Genomic DNA, 25,751 nt, shown 5'->3' with positions numbered 1-25,751 from the left:
AGCATCCGTGAATATCCGCCCTCTTCCAATATTTCTGCCATTCATTACAAACAAGGCCAATTGTTTTGCCTTTGCCGGGTTCGTATTTTGTTTAGCCGTTAATAGCCCTTCCAATTCCGGGAAAATTTCCACAGGTTGCAATATTTCTGAGCGAATAACGGGTTGAATACGATCGAAGACTTCTTTATGGGTCCAATACGTCTGTTCTAAATACGAGAACTTTTTCCAGCGATCCCTATCTTCTGGTAACTGAACACTTTTTAACTGATCGGCTACCACATTGTTTCGAGAAAAATGTCTGCATATTTCCTTGCAGGCCACGAACTCTTGACGCAGAGCTACGGGCTCTTGGCCACTGAGAGCGACGATTATGTTTCTTGGAGTGGATTTCGTTAGTCCAGTAACCTTTCTCAGGCACTGATTGTTGAGTACAGCCATTGTGTTACGGTTTGTGATACTGGAATTGTTATATACGGAGCTGTTCATTTCCATAGTGGATCTAAAGAGTGCCATGTGTATTTTGAGCATTGATTGGGGGTGGGCGCCATGCTTGATCCCACTGAGAACCTTTACCATGTTAAGACGATCTTGTACTTTAGACCTCAGCTCTTTGATGTGTATTCCAAAGCTCAGAAAACGGTCGAAGACTACACCCAGGTACTTATGACTTCTCACAGTTTCCAATTTGGTGCCGTTAACAGAAATGTTAAGCTCTTTAACACCATGCTGAAATAGTAGCGCTTTCGTTTTATCCGGGTTGATGGAAAAGTTTAGTGACTCTGCTATATTATTGAACGTACTTAGATAAGTCTGTCCCAGATCGTTGAGAGCATCGATATTTTTTGCCCGAATCAGGATGCCAAAATCGTCAGCGTATTGTACCAATGCAACTTCCGTATTTATATTCCTGTGCAGATCGATGGTGTAGATGTTAAACAGAGTGGGAGACAAAACATCACCTTGCGGGAGTCCGTTGTTTATAGTTCTCATAATGGTTTTGCTATTTGTGTGAAAGATAATTTGTCGATTGCTCAAGAAGGAAATTGTCCATTGAAATATATCTTGGGGAATTCCAATCCTCTGCAGGATTTCTTCGAGTTTATCCAGCATGACTGCATTAAATGCGTTGGACAAATCAATACAGATTAGTGCTGTTAGAAAATTTAGTCTTTTACTTTGTTTGATCCAATTTAGTACATAGTTTACACAAGTATTGGTTGACATATTTTTACGGAAGCCAAAAGAGGTATCTGGTAGTATTCGCTTCTTGTCAAGAAACCTCTGAAGACGCTCTAGAACAGCTGAGTTTGCTAGCTTTGTGATGGCTGGTACGAGGGAAATCGGCCTTTTTCCTGCAATTGTACTTTGATCGCGCCCTGGCTTGGGTATCGCAATCACTTTGATAATTTTCAAGCTCTTGTCGATGGTACTCTTTCTCCACATGTCGTTCAGAAGGAAAATTAATTTTTCTGTAAGCCCTGCGTTAAGATGTTCCAACAATTCGTATGAAAGGTTATCTTCCCCTGGGGCCGATGACTTTTTCTTTTTACCCAAAATCCTGTACCAGTTTTCTTTATCCAATAAGTTTTCTGTAGTTATGATCAGAGGGTTTTCATAGTGTTTAGGGTCATGTGGACCAAAATGAACGTCTAGGAATTGTTCAGCCAAAGACTCATCATCATTCATTATGTTGTTTTCTTTCTTAAAAACTTTTTTACCAGTTAGACGTCCAACTTTCATCCAGAGCTCTTTAGAACTGACGAAAGGACCAATTTCATTAGGGAAATCTTCCAACTTCTTGCGAATTTCTTCCCTTTTTCTTCTCTGAAAAGCTGCAGCTTTCCTCTTAAATTCAATCAAATTCTCAATCGTTGAAAATCTGTTGTACTTTTTTCTAGCTTCCGTTTTTTCCTTCCAAGCCTCATCAACACTGTCAGACCACCAAAATTTTGGCGTTCTTTTAGATGTCATCCGATTCTGTTTTCGTATTGATCTGACGTTTTTTGTTAAATCGCTGACGTTATTAATTTGCGAGGGATCGAGTTCGGATAATTGCTTTGCAATTTTCGTCTTGTTGTAAAAAAATTGCTTCTGAACTGGTACTTTTGTTACCCAGAGTATTTCTAAACACATGTGATCACTGGCTATACCATGATCTAGTACTCTCCAATTTACCATACTTTTCATATTTGCAGAACACATAGTGACGTCTATGGCACTTGAACGCCTGTTAAGCTGAGCCGGTATGAAGGTTTTACTACCATCATTCAGCAAAAGAAGTCTGCTACTATTGATTGCGTCTAATAATTTCTCTCCTTTAGAGTCACATATGTCATCTCCCCATTCTGTATGGTGGGCATTAAAATCGCCCCCGATAATAACTTTATTGAACTGATCAAGGCTGGATAAGATTGATTGGATATCCATCTCAAATTCGCTTGTAGAAACTGAGGGACTGATATACACGGAGCATAAAATCAAATCTATTTTGGCAATTCTTACTCTGACAACTTGAGTTGACGATGATAAGTTTTGTAATTGGGTAAGTTTGCTGTAGTTGTAAGAGTTTTTCAGCAAAATTCCAGATCCGCCGTAGTTATCTCCTCTAGAGTGAGGTATAAAATGGTATCCCGATACGTTATATTTGTTAGTCTGTTCAAAGAGCTCATTCGTCCATGTTTCCGAAAGAATTGCTGCAGTGAAATCTCCCCCTGAGAGGACCCTATGGATTTCGATCTTATTTTTGTGGAAACTTTGTACATTAGCTTGCAGTATTTTAAAACCATTAAATTCATCAGCCATGATTTGAACTAATTTATAAAAAAGGGAACTCTTTCTCTTTTTGTTTGTTTTTATTTTATTTTTGACTGAGTACCACCGAATTAGCAAGGTTAAAATGTTTCTTGGTACAGTTGTTAAACAAATCCTTGATTTGTTCTTGCGGCCCCAAAAGACCGATGAACTCGGTATAAAATGACATCATTTTTTCCTGGAATGTTCGTTCAAATGATATTTGCGATTCTCTTACCTCGTTTGACCAGCGTTCTTTGTCGTCCACTTTCCATTTATTTTGAAGTCCCGAGCCAAGACTGGTACTACCATCATTGCGGATGATATTATCCCGCTCTTGGGTGACGATTTCTGCCATGGTTTGCTTAGCAGGATTTTCAAAACGGGCTCTCTTACCTTTCTGTATAGATGGGCTTGGATCCTTGTAAAGCTTTACGGCTGGTTGAATCGATTTCCGTTCCTGGTTTGTGGTTATCCATTGCTCCCGCAAGGGGTCTCTCCAACGATAGTTCCCTTGCGTCATGCTTGCGAAACTCTCGGCAGGTGTAGGAAATTCTGCGGCATCCTGCAGTGGAGCATACAAATTCTGAGTGACCGTTGAAACTTGTTCTCTGGCTTCTGCATATGTCCAATTTCGCTTGGACATTAACATTTTGATGTTCTGTTGTCTCTTTTTTTCTGGGCAGGCTATGTCAGTAGAACTGTGTCCCAAACTACGACAGTTTGCACACTTGATCGGATTATGGCAATTTTCGAAGTCTTCTTTATTATCATGCTGTTCCGCGCATTTGTCGCATCGTTTGGCTCCCCTACAGTTCTGGGTGTTGTGGCCAAATCTCAGACATTTTTGACATAATAATACGCTTGGAGTAAATGGCCTAACCTTGGCAGGGCACCCAAAGATTCTGACAGCGTCTGGCAACTGCTGGGCTCGAAAAGTTATGCGAATTTTATTAATAGGTATTTTTTCCTTACCTCTGTGCATTCGATCTATATCTAGGATCGGAACATCACTTTCCGTGTCTTCCTTTATCTCGCCAACATCCAAGTTAGTTGGTATCCCAGTCACAATTCCCGTAATACATACCAAATGCTTTGGTATGTAGGCTTTGTACTCGCCACCCAATTTGTTGATTTCTTCGACAAGACTATTTGCTTTGTTGTAGCTGCTCAGAAACACTATAATTTTCTGCCGACTAACATATTTCATGTCAATGACGAAATTTTTGAAGGGGCTCATTTTCCTCAAGGCACTTCCCAAAGCAAATTTATTAATTTGAGATGTTTTTTCGTTTGACCCATTGCGTATCTCGAAAAATACTCGATACGGTCCGGAATCCGTAACCGTGTAATTGAAATTCGAAAATTCTCGTTTTTTGCTAACCAGCTCCGTCGCACTTGCTCCTTCCTCCATTATCGTTTCCTGGATAATTTTCCTAATCGCACCAGTCGGTCTCGTATTCAAATCCGGCGGATCCGGATGCTGCGTATCGCCAGCCATAGCTTAACCTCACTTTCGCATACGAACTAAAGCGTCCTTTCGCTCCCGCACCAATTTTCACAATTGATCACAATTTGCTCCTCTAATACTTCCCGAAACTCGTTCACGATTACCACACGCCGATAGTTCTCGATAATTTATACAGTAGAACACTTTTTCCGACTAATCGATTTAAAAATTCAAATTTTCTTTACGCGTGGAAAAAAAGACCTCCGATGCGCATACACGTTAAATTCGAATGAGCTACGAAATTCAGCTTTTCATGTATTTGTACTCCTAACTATTTAACTTGGTGTACTCTTTCGATTGCACATCCATCGATAAACAGATTAGAACCAGCTTCAGCGTTGCGATTTCCAATAACCATCCAGTTGGTTTTAGTAAGATTCAGACACAACTTTCTGTATTTCAAAAAATTAGCCATATTTTTTAAATCCGCATTAGCTTCTTGTATAACGAGTTCTAAATCATTACCGCTCCAGTAGAAGACTGAGTCATCCGCAAATAGTTTGAGACGACCGTACTGTAAACATTTTTTCATGTCATTGATGTACAAGATAAATAACAAGGGACCCAACACACTACCTTGGGTTTACCTAAATTATTTTCCCTATATCGTGAATAAGATGATCCATACTTTGTTTTTTGCATTCTGTTTAACAAAGAAGAGCTGTAAAAAACTCATTTTTTGTCGGAACACTATTCTTATACCCGTTGCTACCCTGAAAGTCATTATCCAGTTTTTAATTGCACATCAACGAAAAGAACAACGTATAACGGTAGTTTTAGTGTTAAACTACGCGGGAGGAAAACAAACTATGAATCATGTAAAGATACCATAAATCAAACTTAAACTTTCATGAATTCGTTACCTATGACACCAGAATCAAGCTTTTCGACAACTATGAAGCGAGCACAGATGTTGGAGAAAAATCACACGTGTTTATTACCCTTTACCTTTCCTACAGTTAAGACGAGCGATAAATTGACAATAAGTAAAATATCAAACACACTTCATTCACGTTCGACTATGATATGAGCTTCGCGGGGTGGAAGAAAGCACAAATACTAACATTAGAGTAAAAAAATTCAAGCTATTTCCTTCCCCCGCAAGATGACAACGAACGCATTCGTCATTCGCATGATCTAACATCAGGGAAATCCCACTTCAATCACGTGACACCATCCCAGCAGCAGCAGAAGACTATTGACTGGGTCTGCTATAGTTTCCGGTCGATCGAAAATTCACGCATCCATTTGTTGATGATGCAGGAAAACTTAACTGAACAATCGACGAGACCAAGACAAAGTGGGCTTAATCGAAAAGCACCCACAAAACAACACGACGATGAGGCAGGTACATCACCTAAGTTCATTCATCATATCACCGACCGACCGACTCGGGTTCGTCCCCGGTAGAAGGAACTGCTTACTATTTATCATCTAAGTATACGAAAGCTGCTTAAAAATAATCACACTAGCTCTCTCTCAGGCTGCCCGACTGTTGTTGTTATCTTTGGCGATAATTTTTTTTTGCAGTCTGTATCTGTAGGCATATTTGCAATTGTGATGTAAAAGCAAATGGGATAGCGCGGGGATGTCTATCTAACTACTACCGCAAATCACACCGCGGAACCGTGCAGATGGAATGGTGGTTGTGGTTTATGCAATTGTTGTAACCGGTAGAATATTGGCACTGCCAGACGACAAGGAGCATCAATTGCCAAGATCACAACAACAGTACACTTAATCGTTTCGGTTCGGTTCGGTTTCAGATGTGATATCGTTCGTTGCCGGTTTGTACCGTCGTACCTACTTACATACGAACGTAAATACGTACGCGACCGACAATGCTCATTGTGACGACGGTGTGTAATTTATTAGGCCTCTCAGTGCTCTGCTGAGATCATTTCTATTTCTGGGTTCCCCGTTGCGCCTCGCTCCGCCCTATCGCGTAGTACATAGATACCTACGCGCTCTTCTCCCGCGGCCCAGTGCCAATTATCGGTCGAGATTAGCCAGCGCGAGAGATTACAACCGCGTTATCAGTAATACCCGAAAAATGGTAAATGTGAACCTCTACTAAAACGTGTTTCGTTTTTGTATTTCGTTTCAGATTATCGGGAACCACCAGTAGCAGCAGCGCGCGAGCCGCAAGGGACTTGAGAGATAGATATTGGCCCGGTACTTTTCATTCGAGGCAAGCTGTCAGCTCTCATCAGCTGTGAGACGCGCGTGGTTTACGGTACAGAAGAGTGATAACCACAGGACCAAGCGGGCAACGACGACGTGTGCAGAGTGTACCATATACCTGGCCACAAACGCTCCACCTTTGAGAAGATTAGTGAAATCGTTCTTATTATTGTTGGGCCACCGTGGTTCAATGTTGATTACTGTGTGAGAGAAGCAGATAGTTCAAGAACTGCTGCTAGGTTTGCCACGAAGTCGACAGCGATTTCGACGATTTCAGGATGGGCGCCTTTCTGGAGAAACCTTTGACGGCCAAGCACAACGAGCATGGTGAGGGAAATGGGTTGAAATACGGAGTCGGATCAATGCAGGGATGGCGCTGTGAGATGGAGGATGCACATTTTGCCAAAACGGGTCTGGGAGACGGCATGGAGAATTGGAACTATTTTGCGGTGTTTGATGGCCACGCGGGGCACAAGGTAGCAGATCACTGTGCGAAGAATTTACTCCAGTCGATCATACGAACACAGGAATTTAGCAATAACGAAATTACAAAAGGAATCTATTCCGGCTTTCTCAAGCTGGACCAGTCAATGCGAGACATCCCGGAGCTGGCCTCCGGTGCAGACAAATCCGGCACAACGGCCGTCTGTGCGTTCATCTCGTCCAAAAACGTGTACATAGCAAATTGTGGTGATTCGCGAGCAGTGCTCTGCCGCAATTCGACACCAATCTTTAGCACGCAGGATCACAAACCGATTTTACCGGGAGAGAAGCAACGCATTCAGAACGCTGGCGGTTCGGTCATGATCCAGAGGGTAAACGGAAGCCTGGCTGTCTCCCGTGCCCTGGGGGATTACGATTTCAAAAACGTGAACCACCTGGGTCAATGCGAGCAGCTCGTTTCACCGGAACCGGAAATCTTCTGCCAAGACCGCGATCCCGCAGACGAGTTCCTGGTGCTGGCTTGCGATGGCGTGTGGGATGTCATGAGCAATGCCAATCTCTGCCAGTTCGTTCACAGTCGGATGCAGATCACCGACTGCCTAGAGGACATTGCCAACCAGGTCATCGACACCTGCCTGCACAAGGGCAGTCGAGACAATATGAGCATAATCATCATAGCATTCCCGGGCGCGCCGACACCGTCGGAGGAGGCCATCAAAAAGGAGGAGAAGCTCGAAGCAATACTGCGCAAAAAGATCGAGGACATCGTCACCGATATGGGTGCCAACGTTGAGTACGGTTTGCTGCTGAAGCGGCTCGGCGACGAAGACATTCCAGAGCTGCCACCGGGTGGCGGAATCGAGGCCAAGTGCTCGTTTGTGTCGGCCGTGTTCAAGGAACTGTGCCCGAAGCTAGCGGAAACCTGTGAGGTGGGTAGCTATTGAGACATTGGCAAACGATTCTGGGTATCGCGAAGGATCGCTGGGGCGTGCCTGGATTCGTTACGGCGGGAACACCGGGATGGCCGGCTCGCCACCAACGACGACGATGAGTTTTTAGCAGAAATAACAAAAAATCATATGCATGTATAGGCGAGACAAAGCAAACAAAAAAAATCAGAAGATTAAACAAAAACAGAAAAACCAAGCGAGAGCAGAGTGTATGTGAGACTAAGTGGGAATTGGGGAACGCCAAGTTTTCTGGGGTGGTTCAAAACTATTTAAATTTAAGTTAAAAACAAACAAACATACCTTATATACTAGTAAAAAAGAAAATCATAATCAAATTTTAAGTTCAGCCATCGTTTTTATTTCATCGCGCGCGAGATAAAAAAGAATACGACACATCTAAGTAAATGGCTTGTGTACAAAAAAAAAGAAAGGAAGAAAGCAAATAAAAAATAAACAGTAATCGAGAATTGGAATCTGAAGGAAGAAATGCGAAAAATCAATAATAATAACAATACAAGCAACCAAAACTCGTTCAATAGAAATTACACAATTTGTATAGCAAATAAATGCCGTATCAATATCGTTGCAAAGCCGACCGTGGGTATGAAAGAAGTCACAGTTGAAAATGATTAGAGGAGTGTGGTTGTTAGCTGCACCAACCGTGTGGCGTTTGGAGTTTTTCGAAACGGATGTAACAGTTGTCGATTGAATTGAAATATTGGATCATACGTTAATTCCACAGCAAGAATACCATTATCAGTTGAGAAATTTGAAAATTTTAAAAGTAACTAACGGGAGTCTGACATAATTGTAAATTATTATCCATTTCTGAAACAAAATCATATGTTCACTTCATGCAAAAGTCTTAAAGTTAGGTACATTTATATAAAAGTATAATTGCCAAAGCAATCAGTCGTTGAAGCCTTGTTTTAAGATTTCAAACTGACGAAATAGAATGCCTTGGCAAAACTCGAACGAACTTTATTCTGAAAACATCATTCCACATTGTTTATGCACATCACTTGTTTGTGTTCAGACGTTGCGCAATATTTGTAATTTATCAATTCATCGAAAGCACCGTCGACGTAGACGTAGATTTCCACGACACAAGAGGGGATCAACCTATCATCTTATTCGCGCCTTCTTCAGTGTTTCTCGTAGAACATTGTGCTGCTGCTGCTCAACACTCAACACAAATGTTTAACAGTGTTTTTTCGCTTGCATTCTGTGATTCTTCCAGGCGAAAGGTGTTCCCCGCAGTAAGTATCTTCGAATGTGGCGTCTTTTGGCGTGAGTGAGCCTACACTTCACGCTGAACGTCTGAGTCTTTCAAATGGCGTTGTCGTTGTGCGGATGAATGACATGAGATACTTATTACAATTATTTAAACCAATCAACTGTGATCTGAAGTTTTGAGTTAAGAATAAAAAATTATGCTCCTTTCAAAATAATCGAACTGGAATTTTTCTTTTGTGCTCTATGTGTTTATACTAGAGAAATGTTTTTCATTGGTAGAAAACCGTTACATTCGTTTCGAAATCCGAAATCAAACACTCATGATAGTATACAAATATTCGGAACATTCCTCCTCTGAGACTTGAGTAGTTTAAAGAGCTACTAACGAGTGAGTCAACGGTACATGAAGGTTTCTTTTTTTTTAATTTTATTATTAATCGGACTATTAATCTTCCCCAGCAAGGCGTGTGAACAAATTGGAATTAGAAATATTGTGATTTTATTCCATTTTTCCCTACTTTTGAATCCATGGAAATTTGGTGGCTCCCGAGAGTAGTTTCTTATGAAGGATACTAAAACTCTGAGACTCTTATTCATAACGGTTTAGGTAGCAATCGATTCTTGAAAATAAGCTTTTCAATATTCTGGTAAAATCTTATTTAATCTAAGAAATGCTGATTTCAACATGGCATCTAAACATTCCAAATTTGTGTGTTTTTTATTTTTTTTTTTTAATTTATTCTTGTATTTCTACTGCTTATAGCCAACGAAATAATTGATAAAAAGTATTTAGGCAGAGTCGTTGATTTTTTTTCAATGAGATATTCAAAAAAATGTTCCACGAAGACCTTCATGTACCTTGACTGGACACAACATAAAACTTCCACAAGTGAGGAACAAACCACCACACTCACTCCAGTGGCATCGATTCGCGTTCGAAATCATGCACCGGTAATATGTGTAGACAAAAACCGCTCCGTATCAACACAACTGTTTAAACCTGCGCTTGACTTACTGGTCGATGTCTTGTTGTAGGTCAAACCCTTTGGAAATGATTCAACAACACAAACCAGTAATCGATGTGTAATGAAAATATGTTATTACCTAGCTTGTGTTAAAATATGAAATACAACAACAAAGTACGACAGGCAGGACAGCAAGAGAAAAATCAACCTTTTAAACATCAGCAATCGTTACTCATCATGTCGTTTGGTAGCTTTCCACGAAAAAAAAAAAAAAGAAAAGATCAACTAGAAACATTTCATTCGTTACATTCTCAACAATACTTTGAACTGACAACGTCACGAAAGCTATAAGTACAGAAAATATTAGACCGTAGGGAAATTACACCATATCGTGAAGTCACTGGTAGTTTTTTTTTCATTTGTTTGAATGCATTTGAGATGATAAGTTTCCTGAAAATTCTTGAATAACATAAGACGAGTGACTCGAAGTTTTCCCAGGAAAAACAGGTAATCACACGTTTAGTTTTTTTTTTTCAAATATTTATCTCTAAAACAATGCAACGCTACCGTTTATGATGAATCATGACAAAGATTGTGTAAAAAAAAACTTTAATCATCTGAGGATTCCGAACATTTCGTACCTAGACAGAAAGCCTTTCTTTTAAGAAACATTTCGAGGCTTCAAACTGTACTGTTTTTCAGTTAAGTCTGTTATGAACAGCATGAGAACTTTCAACCGCTAACAAGAACTTTCGTAGATTTTTCTTTCTGATTCATTTTTTTATTATTTAAAATTCAATCAGTTACCACAAATGTTATGTTTGAAGCTGAAGTGAAAGTTCATCCAAATGCTTTTAAAAAATTTAAAAACTTTTTTTTTTCGTTCCGTTGAAACATCTCGAGACGACGTGAGATTTCTCCGGCCAATTATCACGCTGTAGATAACTCCAGACAGCGATGGTTGCTAAACTTAAGTTTGATCGACGGACGGCTTGAAATTAAACTTTAGGCTACGCATTATTGTACTAGCATCTATCAAATCCGGATAGCTCTACAAACTTCGGAAAAACAAAATTGACATCAGTTAAATTGCGCGTAAGTAATTCATTAGCATATGTAACAACACGTTATCAGAAAATTGAAACAAAAAAAAAATACAAACAAACAATATGTGAATAGGTAACTACATACATTAAGAGAGTTCATAATCTTCCGTTTTTTTGGTCGCGTTTACCATTAGGGGGCAAACAAAGTTGAGAAAGTCGAAACGAACCCAGCCTAGGTTAGTGTACGTACATGTGTATGAATTTCGGTTGTTATATTTTCCATTGAGTAGCAGTTAAGCTTTGGATTAAGAGAAAAAAATTCGGTTCACCTACTTAAAGAGAAAAAAAAGAAAAGTTTCAAAAAATATTTCATCGAGTAGGTTTATAGCTGTGGGCTTTGTTGTCTGATGAAATGGGGTGTAAAAAAAGATAAACCGAGATTCAATAAATTAAATGGAAAGCAAGAAGGAAAAAAACGAGGAAAACTGCTTTAGTGTCAATGTGAACAGACATTACGACTCAGAAAAAAAACCATCATTAAAAAAATGATTCCATCTTTGATAATATCGAAACAAACTACACAGAAACAAAACATATATAACAGAAGAAGAAAACTCTGGTATTTATTAATGGATTCCACACATAACGCAGATACAGATGATGAGATAAGAAGAGAGAAACATACCCTTATACAAACTTAGTAAATGGACAAACAGAAAAATAGAGTTGGTGTTTTATTACTAAATGAAAGATGTTTTGTTTTGTTTTCACTGATGACCTATTCCTTGGTTAGCACCCGCAGTTCTTATACTGTTGATTGAAGCCAACTTGGGAATGAAAGAACGTTCTTCTGGAATTTGTAATCGGTTTATTACAGGACGATTAAAATTCTCCTGCGGAAATATGTTGAAGGTTAGTTTTAGAAATTTTAACAATCAGTCCAAACTTACATTTAGTGTTCATTTATGTTCCTTTCATAAGTTTTTTCCCATCGACTCGGGATGTAAAGGGTCCTATTTGGATTAATAAACTTAGTATTACGATGCAAAATAATCATTCAAACTATGGCTCACCGTATCGTGAAGTGATAACCACTATGCACAACTATCCTGAACTTTATAACTCCTCTCGCAGCCTCGGTCTAATCGATATAACGAATGAATATAATCATAAATTTGGAGCAGTTTATGATTTAAATGTACTAACTGTCGTGACTGATCAGACCTTTTTTTTCAGCATGCTAAAACCAACGCGTCCAGAAGCCATTTTTTTCTTTTCAAATTTTTAGTTTCCGCTCTGACGATCTGCGTACATCCGTACTTCATTACATCTTTCTACTAACTGCAGACGTGAAGAAACACGCGCCACGCGGCCACGCACGACTTGGCTTCTCCCACTCTCTCGTCCCGTGAACATTCTTTGAGTTCTCAAAGAGCACTTGCTCTCTTTCTTTAGTGAGGTCTAAACCGTTCACACTGTAAAATAACATTCCCCATTTTGTTTTAATATTAATAATCGTCTATGCTCACACAGTGACATTAACTAATTATATCATCATCAATATTATTAACTACCAATATTTCCTACATTCGCCTTCACCCCTACTATTGTTTCCTCAACCTCTGTTTAGGAAACAATATTGAATTTTGAAATATAATCGGTACTTCAGATATTATTTCAAACACTGTTATAAATATTTGTATTCTAAAATTCTTCAAAGGTTCAAATATTTTTATTATTTTTTTCTTACTCTTAAAAACTTCTTACATTATCAGATTATCACCCTTTTGAAATAAAGAATATTTTCTAAATATTTTATAAAACTGATTAACGTAGTCACTGTATAATACTGATTTATGCGGGTTGTCCTTAAATGGACTGTCGAACTGCTGAGTTATTTCCACACATGCTCCAAAAATGGAGAACCCGAAAATGATAAAAACCTTTTATCGATGCTAAATTTTCTATTTATACATTTTTTTTTGTCTTTCGGATTATTGTAGGTGGAATAGGAATTAATTTAAAAAAAAAGTAAATGGAAATTAAAGAGTAGCTAACATATGTCAGTCATTCGATCCACAATATTCATTTTTCGGAAAAATATTTCCATAATATGTTTGTTTGAAAGTTTTTAAACATGTTTACAAGTACGATCTACATCAATTATTTAGAACCATTCTCATTCATCTACGGAATAATGTCTACATCATGTTTAATATCGGAATAAGTTTTCAAATACAAAACTTTAAATACTTCTACATGTAGAATGACAACCGCTCTCAATATTATTTTTATTGCATTCTATTAGGTATAAAATAATCGCTCTCATTGTACAGGATTGAAACTGTGTAATTAAAGGTTATACTCTTTTAAAACGATGGCAAATATTTGCTTCTGAATCAGAACTTAACATTACTACAATACCCATCAAATCTTAATACCTAAATGGAATCAATTTTGTGTGAAATAAACTATCAGTGTAACTAGAACGTGCGTATATAAAGAAAACAAAACTAGAGATGCCACGTTTATATTGTATAGGATTATTAAATTTCATTTTGAATTATTAAAACACTGCAAAAACTTTTATGCTTTATACTGCTCTAAAAAAAATTACATTCGTAATTCGCCCATAATTAATTTTGATTATAATGGTTTTGACATTCAGTAATGATTTAAAACTGATTAATCGTGCCACAATATCGCTTGTAATTTAAATAAGCTAAATTAAAAACTTTGTAACGTTATGTAACTGAGACGTTACCATTTGTTATTTTAAGGCCTTTTTTAACATTGCTCGATTTATCACAATCGCAAAACTATATACGTGAGTAGTATTTACAAGAACGCCACTAGCCGTTAACTGATTTGGCCTTTGATGCCGAACAATAATCATAACTGCCTGTCAACAAAAAAACGAGTTTTGTTCCTTAAAACGAGTTTTGATTCTTGGAACGTAAACGTAAGTTTCCATTACAGAATTATAAAAAAATAATCATGACCTGATTCAGCACGAAACTTGATATCACTATGTAATTTACATAGATTAACATCTTATAATCATTCTAGCTTTGAATCTTCGTTTTTTTTGTCTATTTTTAACAAAAAGCTCTGAAAGTTTCAGGTTGCGGATATTTTGACAAACATTTTGTTCCTAGTTAGTTATTCGATATTTATTTGGCATCCCTGAACCTGATGGTAATCGCTGATTCACAAATATCTGGAGCAAAACAAGGAAACGTAAAACTCCTTCGTTTGCTTGAAGTTGTTAAAAAGTGTATTTCTGAAATATTATATCTGTACCAACACGTGAAAAGGATCTATCTCCAAAAGTAAACAAAAACCAATTTCAGTACCTCATGATAGGCCAACATTTGCACTACTTAACGGTAAAACCCTTTTCAGAAAATATTATTCCGTTACATTAAAAACTCAATTTGAGTAAAGGATCTATAAACATTCTCAAACCAGAACTGCCATCACGTTGATATACACCCTTTACTCCGGAAATTTTTTTCGCTACTACTCCGCAAACAAACTCAAAATAATCAATTTGACTCTTTATTCAACATAAAAACATAGTTACAAATGAATTCGAGCTTATAACTAGAGCTAAAAATACGAAAATAGCAAAGGGTGTATAAACAGGTTAGAAAAAATATTACGTGAGAAAAGTTCTATCTACGATAGCGCGTTGTTTTTCACGATAATTGATATTCCTCTATTCTAACACATAGTTCTCTGCTATCTGCTTCTTAAAATCGTTTGTCTTGCATAAAAAGCAAAAATTTCAATTGATTCTTAATTAAGGATTTAAAATAGATTTTATTTTATTCAAACGCATTTTCTTGATACGCCATATATGGAGATTGATCCTTTTTATGTGTTGGTAAAGATTTAACACTTTATTCAACATAAAAATATAGTTGCAAATGAACGCGAGCTTAAAACTGAAGCTAGAAATGAGAAAATAGCAAAGGGTGTATAAACAAGGGAGACAAAATATTACGTGAGCTAGGTTCTATCTACGATAGCGCGTTGTTTTTTCATGAAAATTGATATCCCTCTATTCTAACATGTAGAGGATGTTTCTTAAATTCGTTTGTCTTTCATAAAAAGTAAAAATTTCAAGTGATTTTTAATTAGCGATTTAAAATAGGTTGTATTTTTTTCAAACGCGTTTTTCTCGATTCGCCATTTATGGAGATACATCCTTTTCACGTGTTGGTACAGATATCCTGTGTAGTTGTGAAAATTTGATTTCTAGAACAGTATCCGCTTGTTCACTGTTAAATGTCAGGCTAAATCAATTTGTTTGTTCGAGAATATCACAAGGTGATTATAACGAGAAGATATTGATTAGAAAATTACTCTTAACATAACGATATAATGTTTTTTTTTACTAAAGTTTTAATAATCGTTCTAGATATTCTTTATACATGAAGCACGATCAGTCTTCCAGAGGACCAATTATTTCCTTTGCCGTTAAGATCACACGAGCTGTTCTGAGTTTGTTTTTTAAACGAAGATATACAAAAGGAAGTTTTTTTCAACACCACTAGAAAAATCATGGATCCTATACTGTGGCTAATGAATGAATTCGAATGTCGCTTAATTATTCGGGTAAAACTCAGGAATCACAACTTCTACTTGGTTCTGATTGTCCATGTTATGAAGCACCTATGAAACCATTCAAAAAAATGGAAAAATATAATCAGAGTCCTTGACCAGCTGTTTGCTGTGGGAATCAGTGTCAACTATTTCAACCAGCTTCCTCTTACTTAGTCGATGGCCTCCGCAATGCATCCAGCAGTTCGTAACTGCGACGATATCGTCGGTTGAGGTAAGTTTCTCTGTGTTTCTGCCAGCGATGACGAATCATTTTCTCCAGCACTTTTTGTTATGTATCAACAGGGCCCTTCTCTTGGCTTCGGAATCTTTGATTGCGTCCAGATCTTCTGGGTTTTGCTCTCGAAATGGTTGAATAGCCAATGAAAGATATCGTTACGCCAGCTCACACATTTCTCTTTAACTCCTAAACGGTCCGAGCTGAGTTCAACACAATTTAAAACCGTCTCTAATCAAAAATGGTGCTGTTTTAATCTACTAAAATTTCATCATAACCATATGAAGCCCTTCGTAACTGAAATTAAAATCGACTATACCATATTTTACATTATCTCCTTGATAAGGTTTTCCTTTGAGAATTCATACAATTACTAATTCAGAATACATTATACAATTCTTTACACCACAGACTTTTATTCATTCTTCTTACAAAATATACCCTCGATATAAATCGGTAATTACTATCCCAAAGCTATAATGATAGTAATTAGTATGTTATGCGAATTCAATATGGTCCTTGCAACTAATATTTTTTATTACGCCTGAAATCTTAGAAATATTTTTGCACAATCATCTGAGGGAAACCTCAACCTGGAGATTACTTATCATCAAAATCCTCTCTTAAAACCGGTAAATATAAAATTCGATTTTTAAATACAAAAATAACATCATTTTCCATCTTCAGTGTCAACACTTGAACCAAATATGATATTAGCAATAAGGTGCGACTTCTTTTTGCGACTTTTGTTTTTGTTTTATATCGTAACAACCGAATTCGTCATTTCATGACACCATTACATAAATTTTAAAACAGTCAGTCTTATTGATGGATTTATTTATGTATTTCATTTTTTTCTTCTTAATCCTACCTCTCGTTACACGAACGTTCGTACCAATTAAAAATCCCTTAAAGTTTTATCTCTGGATTGGGTTATGAATGGAATTTGAGTTATAAGCAATATACTTTTTGATCTGAAACTAACAATCCAATAATGTAACCTTATTTTTTTTTTTTAAATTCCGCTGATTCATTTTATAGATGAACATACGTAGTTCTCATAAAAACTTGTTTTTTTTTGCCATTATTTGCTAATTTTAAAATTGATGTAATATTTCGGTATACTCCCTCAAACTCATGATCCGTTTTTCAAGAAAAATTTGAAAATTTGAGAGAAATTTAAATAAAATAATGAATCTAAGAAATTCTAGCAAATTTGCTTGATCTTGCTAAATCACGCTCGTATATTTAGGGATATTCGAAAATTGTCCTGGCGTAATAAAGCGATTCCTTTAGTTTTTTACCAACTTATTTATATCTTTAAAGGCTTTTTCTCACCATAACTGGACTATTCAATTACATACCTTGTTTTTTTTTGTTACATCACTTTGAAACCAAAAACAAAGCTTGTTTAAAAAAAAACAAGCATGGTCTTGTTTGTCAAAGATTCTGAATTTATTATTCTTTCAATCTTGTTCAAATATCCTGAACCATAGTCAATAGAATAACCTTATAAGAAACATCCATTCTTCAATCGTAATTGTTAATAGACACTACCTGTTACCTTTTATTCTATTTTTTTTTTAGGACTATTATTAATTTCCGTCTTCATCTAAGACTTGGTAAACCTTTGGGACCGTTATAACTTTTCAAACGTTTTACTTAATTTAATTACTTGTTTCACGTATCCCCTGTACCCACATTTAAAGATTTGTATCGACCTTAAGAGAAGTTTTGCATCATAATGGTACTATTATTTAAATATCCATTCGTTTTTTTTACATTTAGGAATAATACAAACTCAATAATTTACTATAAACAATCTTTGTTTTAATCTTTAACCTAGAATCTTTAATATAGAAAATAAACGTCATTCCCATAGCTCTATTTTTTAATAAAATAAATTATTCCGGCAACCACGGTTTTTCTTTTTTTTTTTTTTTTTTTATTTATGGGTTTATGAGCGCCTGGCTGACCCGGAAAGGAAAAACAGAACGGGGGACAGAAGAGGAAAATTTTAAATGAGAGTAGTATAGTTTAGAAAAGGATAGCGGCAACAGAGCCCGAGGGTTCTGAAGCACCAGTTTAGGGGAAGCGTTAAGATAGTGCTCGACGGACTAGGACGGTTGGTGGGCCCCATATGAACTTCGAGTTAACCCAACCTTCAATTCAACCGAGCAATAGCAGTATGGTATCAAATAATATGATATCATATGCTAACGCCTCGATATCATTGTCAGAAGGGTTCACTATCTTACCGTAGTTGAATTTTCCCTACCTGTCATCTACCTTACTCGTTTCCATAAATTTGGATTCTTCCTAGTTTGATTTAGAAATAATCATAGATTTGTTAAGTAAAAAATATATTCAAGTGATTGATTCTACGCGACTACATGGTTATTCGATAACTCAATTAGGATATCATAAAAACAGAATCTAGAAAAGGTGTCTCTTAAACTCATCAACAATGAACTATAAGGTTAAATAGCAATAGATTTATTAATATCATCAACTTATCAACGGAACAGGAAAATAACAGTGCTGTTCTTTAAAACCTTATCACTAATTGTGGTCAACTTCTCAAACAAACTTTAATACTCAATCTACACGATAGGGGTTCAATTCAAATAAACCGTGTGCCTGTTTTTAAATGCCCGAAATAAATGATCTGAACTATCTACTCATACTTGCTTATCGAAATCATATTTTCTATTTTAAACTTCGATTTATGAATTTCAATCCTAACCGAAAAATGTATAAATCTACCAAAACTAAATAAATAAATAAAAACAAATGTCGAAAGTGTATTACAAACTGAAATATCATATTTGTCAAAACAGCATTCCCGTCCAATGAGCCCCTAGTTCTTGTAAAATGCTTGATTTAAGAATAAGCCAACGAAATTCATAAACCGCAAATGCACACTTTCTAGAGCATTGGGGAGACGAATACCATTACCTATACCTAACCTAGCAATACTTGAAACATCCTAATTCTATGAAACTAAACTAGCTAACTACCTTACCAAACAGATTATGCCCTATTGAAAAGTATCACTTTATGTCGATAAAATGTGATATTTTCACTACAAAATTTTCCCATTGTTCAACGGAAGGGAGGGCAAGTGTTTCAACTCCCATTCATCTTATCAGCATGGATCATGAAAATTTGGGACACCATTGAGCCTACCGCTAATTTAATTTAAATAAAGGTGTCCAGCACGCCTTCTAATTTGAGTCATATTATGATCCATGCTTGACAAGATGTGTGCAACGACCCTCTCAGGACAATGATAGTAAACCATCATTATCACAAGCATGCACACCGCCGCCGTGACCCATGGGAACCCAGGGTACGGGCAACCACGGTTTTTCATAATAATATAATTTCTGTTTGGAACGGTAATTATTAACATACCACACATCTATAAAAATTGTTATGTTCTATTATTCCAATATGATCCTTGCAGCTGAGATTCTGTTGAGTTTTTTTTTTTTAACGTTTACCATCATACGCCTTTTTTCTAAATTTCATTTAATAGCTATTATTCTATCTTTTAGGACTTTTATGCTTTCCAGTGGACTTATGTATATTTATATTTTGTATCTTTCAACCCTTCCAAGACTTTTGGACTTTTAACCCTTACCCTTTGAGGACTTTCTCCACCTCAACGGGACTTTAATTTTTTTTTTTTTAAATCGTTTTTCATTTTCGGGACTTTCATTAACCTTTACCCTTTTAAGACTTTCTCCACCTCAACGGGACTTTAATTTTTTTTCAAATCATTTTTCATTTTCGGGACTTTCATTAACCCATGAGGACTTAATTTATAATTTATGAGCGTTATGATTAACCCTTTGAGGACTTTCAACACCTCAACGGGACTTTACTTTTAATCGTTTTTCTTTTACGGAACTTTCATTAACCCTTACCCTTTGAGGACTTTCAACACCTCAACGGGACTTTAATTTTTTTTTTTTTAATCGTTTTTCATTTTCGGGACTTTCATTAACCCTTACCCTTTGAGGACTTTCTCCACCTCAACGGGACTTTAATTTTTTTTTCAAATCGTTTTTCATTTTCGGGACTTTCATTAACCCATGATGACTTAATTTATAATTTATAAGCTTTATGATTAACCCTTTGAGGACTTTCAACACCTCAACGGGACTTTACTTATAATCGTTTTTCTTTTACGGGACTTACTTTAACCCTTACCCTTTGAGGACTTTCAACACCTCTTAACACCTCCTGAAATCTTAATCGCTAATGAAAGTAGCCCATGAAGACTTAATTTATAATTCATATATAATAAACCTTTTGAAACTTTTAAAAACCTCAAGGGGACTTTTTTTTATACCGTTTTCCTTTAAGGACTTTTATTAACCCTTTATTAATAATTCAAGCTTTTGTTTAAATTTTTTTTTCCAAATCGGGGCTCCAAATCGGGGCTTTTTCAATATCGTTTTTCCTTTTTTTTTTTGGGACTTTTGTTAACCCTTAAGGACATAATACTAAATTCGTGTTATGAGATTAACCCTTTCAAGACCTTCTGCACCTCAACGGATCTTTTTTATCATTTTTACTTTTTCATTCAAGACTTCCATTATTCCATTATGACTTAATTCAAGCTTTATGATCATCCCTTTTGAGGACTTTATGTTTCACAATGGGACTTTCAATTCGTTTCTCCTTCGGGACTTTCATAAATCCTAAAAACTTAAAATTTTATTTTATCTTTTTTTTTCTTGTGTAACCCTTTGAGAACTCTTCTACTCAACAGGATCAACAATATTTTTGTTAAATTTTCTTTGGAATAGCCAAGCTTTATGAACTCTGTTCTAAATATTATTCTGTAATATAAAAATTTTAAAGTACAGTCTACTCCCCACCGCGACTTTGATTAGAAACTAGTTTCAAATAGCTTCGCCTTGTAGGACCTTTGTTAACCCGCAAGTAGTTTATGCCAAGTTTTATTCTGTAATGCATCACCTTTTCCCGGACTTTCCTCAACGCAACGGCACTATGTTTTTTTTTAAATTATTTTCAGTTCAGTATCTTATTGAAAATTCTAATAAATTATTGTGAGAAGTGTGTTTAATGATTTGGTGCAGATCATTGCTAATATTACTTTAAAAAAACTTCAATTTACCTTTAGAGAACTCGGGATGAATTATCTATCCAATTATACATTTATAACCACATGGAAATCTGAATTATAATCAACACATTTTTTAAACGAGCTAAATTCATTCGACATTGAAACATCAGCATTTTCTTTTACTATTATTATTTGGTCACTAGCCTGCAAAGAGTTCTGTTTCACACATTAAGTCATAACAACACTGAAAATGCGATTAAAATCCCGTAGCTTTTCATTGAATGTCTAGGGATGAAAGGATGATGTATTTTTTCTGCAGAGAAAACCGTAGGACCTACTTACTGCGCCATTGTCGTGACTGATCAGACCTTTTTTTTCAGCATGCTAAAACCAACGCGTCCAGAAGCCATTTTTTTCTTTTCAAATTTTTAGTTTCCGCTTTGACGATCTGCGTACATCCGTACTTCATTACATCTTTCTACTAACTGCAGACGTGAAGAAACACGCGCCACGCGGCCACGCACGACTTGGCTTCTCCCACTCTCTCGTCCCGTGAACATTCTTTGAGTTCTCAAAGAGCACTTGCTCTCTTTCTTTAGTGAGGTCTAAACCGTTCACACTGTAAAATAACATTCCCCATTTTGTTTTAATATTAATAATCGTCTATGCTCACACAGTGACATTAACTAATTATATCATCATCAATATTATTAACTACCAATATTTCCTACACTAACCTTAACGAATATAAACTTTAATGCAGATAGCTTTGAAATATAGAAGAATGTAAATTTTATAAACTAGACACGTTAATTGCTGAACCTTTGCCAATCCGAAAACTATTCTCTCCTCTTTGCTTCCGTCGCGATCATTTGACGTTTTCCACTTCTTGACGTCTCGATGTCGATGATCGACAGCCACCGGCCGAGGGATTCGACACGGCGCTTGCAACAGTCCCCCTGGTAGTGCGGACAGGTTCCTCCTGGGATGCTCTAGATGAAACGCCAACGTCGAGTACCGCGATCTTGACTGCGGGCCGCTCATATATACCATGCGCCGTTTGAACGACGGCCCATCTAACTTGTCCGTCTTTGGCATGACTTGTCCCGATGACTCTACCTTTAGGCCACGAATTCCGGGGGGAGTTGGGATCCGCAATTACTACGATGTCTCCTTCGGCAATCGGACGAATCTGGTTGAACCACTTAGATCTTCGTGTAATACACGGAAGATAATCGTTGAGCCAGTGTCTCCAGAAAATGTTCGCGATCAACTGAGAGGTATGCCAGGATTTCTTCAACGCCTTCGAACTATCGTCAAATAGGGCTAAAGGTTTCAGACCATCCGACGATCCAAGGATGAAATGATTCGGCGTAAGAACAGATGAGTCTTCGTCGTCCAATGCAACAAACGTAAGAGGCCTGGAGTTGACGGTTCCTTCAATTTCGGCCAATGCACACCGTAGAACTTCATCAGACGGTAGTCTCATCAACGTCATGTTTTGCAGGTTCTTTTTCACAGTCTGGATTAATCTCTCCCAGGAACCACCCATGTGGGGAGAAGCTGGCGGATTGAATTCCCACTTGGTGTCTGGAGAGACGATTGCTTCTATCAGTTTGTGCTGATTCATTTTATTGAGCTCAATTGACAACTCTTTAGCAGCTCCTATAAAATTCGTTCCACGGTCACTGTAGATGGCTGCAGGAACACCTCGTCGAACCATGAAGACCCTCAAGGCCATTATACAGGAATCTGTTGTTAAGGAATGAGCAAGCTCGATGTAGATTGCTCGGGTTGTTAGACAGGTTACTAACACGCCCCATCTTTTCTCCGAACGACGACCAACCGAGACTATCATCGGTCCGAAATAATCTACGCCTACATATGTGAACGGTCGACAAAAGGCAGCCAATCTTGAAATGGGGAGATCACCCATTGCTGGTGGTTGAGGCTTGGCGTTTGCGATTTTACATTGTTGGCAATCACCTCTCAATCTACGGAAAAGAACTCGTAATTTTGGGATATGGTAACGTAAACGAAGGCGATTTATAGCGGTTTCATGATTACGGTGTAGTAGATTTTGATGGAAATGCTGTGCGATCAGTTTGGTAAGATGGTGTGTGGGTGGCAAAACTATGGGATTTTTTGATTGTAGATCAGTGTGTTGGCAATTTTTTGCGCGATTATGAATGCGCATAACTTGATGTTCATCTAAAAATGGTGATACGCGGAACAGTGAACTACGTTTCGGTAGGCAAGTATTTGTAGACTTCTCTAGTAAGGCATATTCTTCGGGGTAGGCATAACTTTGGACTTGGCGATATAGAAGGTTTTGTGCAGCGACAAGCTCGTCTCGACTAAGCGGTAATAAATCACATGGTTTCTGCGACTCCCTTTTGATGGTCAAGAATACGATGAACTTTTGAACAGCTCTCAAGAACATAGCAGTCGATCGATACAGTTTGACCCAGTTGGAGGAATTTTCAACTGGAATGATTGGTTGGCAGCTAGCGTAGTGCAGCATCAATCTCGGTCGCAGTTCTTCTTCGGTAGCTCCTAGAGTCGATTGAGTTTTAGGCCACTCTTCTCTTGGCTGGTAGATAAATGGTGGGCCTCTGAACCATCGGCTGTCTTCGGAGATATCAGGAATACCTCGCCATTTCGTTCCGTCGTCAGAAACATTGTCTTTCGTTGGAACCCAATTCCATTCACTAATGTCGGTCAGCTCCAATATTTCACTCACGCGCGTGCCGACAAACTGACTGTATCGACGATGGTCGGATTTGAGCCAGCATAACAGATTTCTGGAGTCAGTCCAGTAAAAACGTTGCGAAATGGAGATAGATAGAGACTTGATGACACTAGAAGCGAATCTTGCTCCTAGAACTCCTGCTTGCAGCTCAGATCTAGGAATGGTCAAAAACTTCAGTGGTGAGACGCGTGTTTTGGTACCAACTAACGAACATTCTACGTATTCGCCCTTGTAACCGTCGTTACAAATGCCTCAGATGCTTTTTTTAATTTATTTTTAAAATATTTGTCAAACTGTCGTTTTTCGTCTTGTTGGTAAAATTTAGTTAGGTTTAGGGATAATTATAATTATTTAGAAGTTAGGTTTAACAAAAAACATGATTGTTAGATTTAAGTTGGGCGTGTGGTGTCATCAGCAGCAAGGCTGCAAGCAACATAGTTCGCAAGGTCGACATTGCATGTGGGTTGCATGCAATCTACAATAACTCGCCCAAACGAGTTAGATGGAGTGAGGAAGAAGAATGTGGAGCGGAAACCCAAGAAGAAGAGTCGTTGACTCAGCCTCCTATTTCTTCCGGCGTTCGTGCGATGAAGACGTGATTGTCCAAGCTCCGTGTTGTTGAGTCTTGTGATGTTTTGAACCCACAATCGTTATTTATTTGTGCGAAGTTCTTGTGTTTGCTGTTCACCGTTTTCGTCACAGTCGCACGATTCGGCCTAGCTCGCTTGTAGCGGGCTACGTCTAACCGTAATAGGACGTTTGGCCTCTGGTTCAGAAAGGAACCATAATCGTCAAGGAGGCCCATCTCTCGGGACTCGAGACAAGCTTCTCGAGTCTCTAATTCCAAAGGAGAGCCCTTCTCAGCGCGGTCAATACGGTCTTGCCGTGGCCCGCTGATTGTGTCAAGGAAGGAAGACGCCGTTTAAACCCTTACCCGCTGGTCAACGCCTGACCAGCACCATCAAACAGCAAAAGGTAATTCACGGGAAGCGTGATCCCTCAGCCAATCCCCGCCGCCATTTTGGGGACCTATTGGTATCCGGAAGTTGAACGCCGAAACGAAAGACGACCAGCAGTGAGCGCTCACCATCGTAGCATCGAAGCATCGGTACGTACCGCAACGGTCATCGACCACAGCCCAACCCACACCCTACATACAACATTACACAGTAGCTTGAATAAAAAGCAAATTTCACAAATCAGAAATTAAAGTATAAAAGCAGTTTTCTTTCCGTTTTAATAAAAAGTAATTTTTCCGTAATTTAATTCTGCTTTGTTGTTCTTGTTGTTCGAAAACCCACAGTTTGTCTAGTATATTTTGTCCGCGTTCCCCTCCGATTACCCAGCCGTAGGCCGACCCTGAGACCTAGTCAAAGGAGTCTTCTACGACTGAGCTCATATTATCCGGGATTTGCTGGCTAAAAGTCTCACTTGGCACCCAGCGTTAAAGTCGTTCGGTAATCGGAGGATCGATTAGAGTTTAAAAAAATCTGTGGTTTTTTTTAACAGGGCGGTGGGTGAGTACACATTCAGTTACCTGATTGTGTAGTTACCTCACACGACTCCTCCTGACAATCAGAGTTGGAAAATCGGTTAGAGAAGCAATTTTGGAAATTGTCTTTCTGGGGAAAACTTTGCTAAAAAGAATGGTATAGATTCCACGTATTATTTTCTGATTCGGAACAAAGTTTAAAATTAAACAGTACACTATACCTGGGCCAACACTAAACACCTACACTAACAGAAAAGGTCCTGAAAAAGAAAAAAATAAAACACTACACCTGAACCCACCCACAAAACCCAACATAACAGCACGATTTATTGAAAATTTGCACCTATTTATTGCTATTTTAATTTGTTTTGATTGTCGTATTTATTTAATTTATTTTAATGTTTCTAGCCTTAATCAAATTTTAATTGTCCTTAA

The 25,751-nt window shown here is 37.6% G+C and overlaps 2 protein-coding genes across 3 annotated transcripts in view; one reads left to right on the top strand and one right to left on the bottom strand.

The window, feature by feature from the left end:
* LOC129748515 (protein phosphatase 1B-like) overlaps positions 1-10,385 on the top strand; it is a 43,983-nt gene extending 33,598 nt beyond the window's left edge. Inside the window, exons 1-2 of one of the 2 annotated variants that reach the window (XM_055743164.1) lie at positions 6,189-6,339; positions 6,408-10,385. In XM_055743164.1, the coding sequence (XP_055599139.1) occupies positions 6,763-7,872 (1,110 nt within the window). In that variant the 5' untranslated portion in view covers positions 6,189-6,339; positions 6,408-6,762 and the 3' untranslated portion in view covers positions 7,873-10,385. Of the gene's footprint in view, positions 1-6,188; positions 6,340-6,407 lie in introns of those variants that run through there. The other variant, XM_055743163.1, reaches the window with a different exon arrangement.
* An 11,555-nt stretch (positions 10,386-21,940) lies between these two features.
* LOC129741343 (uncharacterized) lies at positions 21,941-24,952 on the bottom strand. Its single transcript, XM_055733066.1, has 2 exons — positions 24,912-24,952; positions 21,941-23,834 (listed from the first exon to the last, which is right to left on the bottom strand). The coding sequence occupies exons 1-2, from the start codon at positions 24,950-24,952 to the stop codon at positions 21,941-21,943; spliced, it is 1,935 nt and encodes a 644-aa protein (XP_055589041.1).
* Between the last annotated feature and the right edge of the window lie 799 nt (positions 24,953-25,751).

This window comes from Uranotaenia lowii, chromosome 2 (assembly GCF_029784155.1).
Source record: "Uranotaenia lowii strain MFRU-FL chromosome 2, ASM2978415v1, whole genome shotgun sequence".
Lineage (NCBI taxonomy): Eukaryota > Metazoa > Arthropoda > Insecta > Diptera > Culicidae > Uranotaenia > Uranotaenia lowii.
Note: the sequence above shows the minus strand (reverse complement) of the source record. Positions and strands in the feature narration are given on the sequence as shown.

Coding starts and splice junctions, on each gene's coding strand:
- LOC129741343 (XM_055733066.1), bottom strand. CDS start 24,952: ATGACCGTTGCGGTACGTACCGATGCTTCGATGCTACGATG. Junction 23,835..24,911: donor GATGCTTCGATGCTACGATG/GTGAGCGCTCAC, acceptor TCGTCGATACAG/TCAGTTTGTCGGCACGCGCG.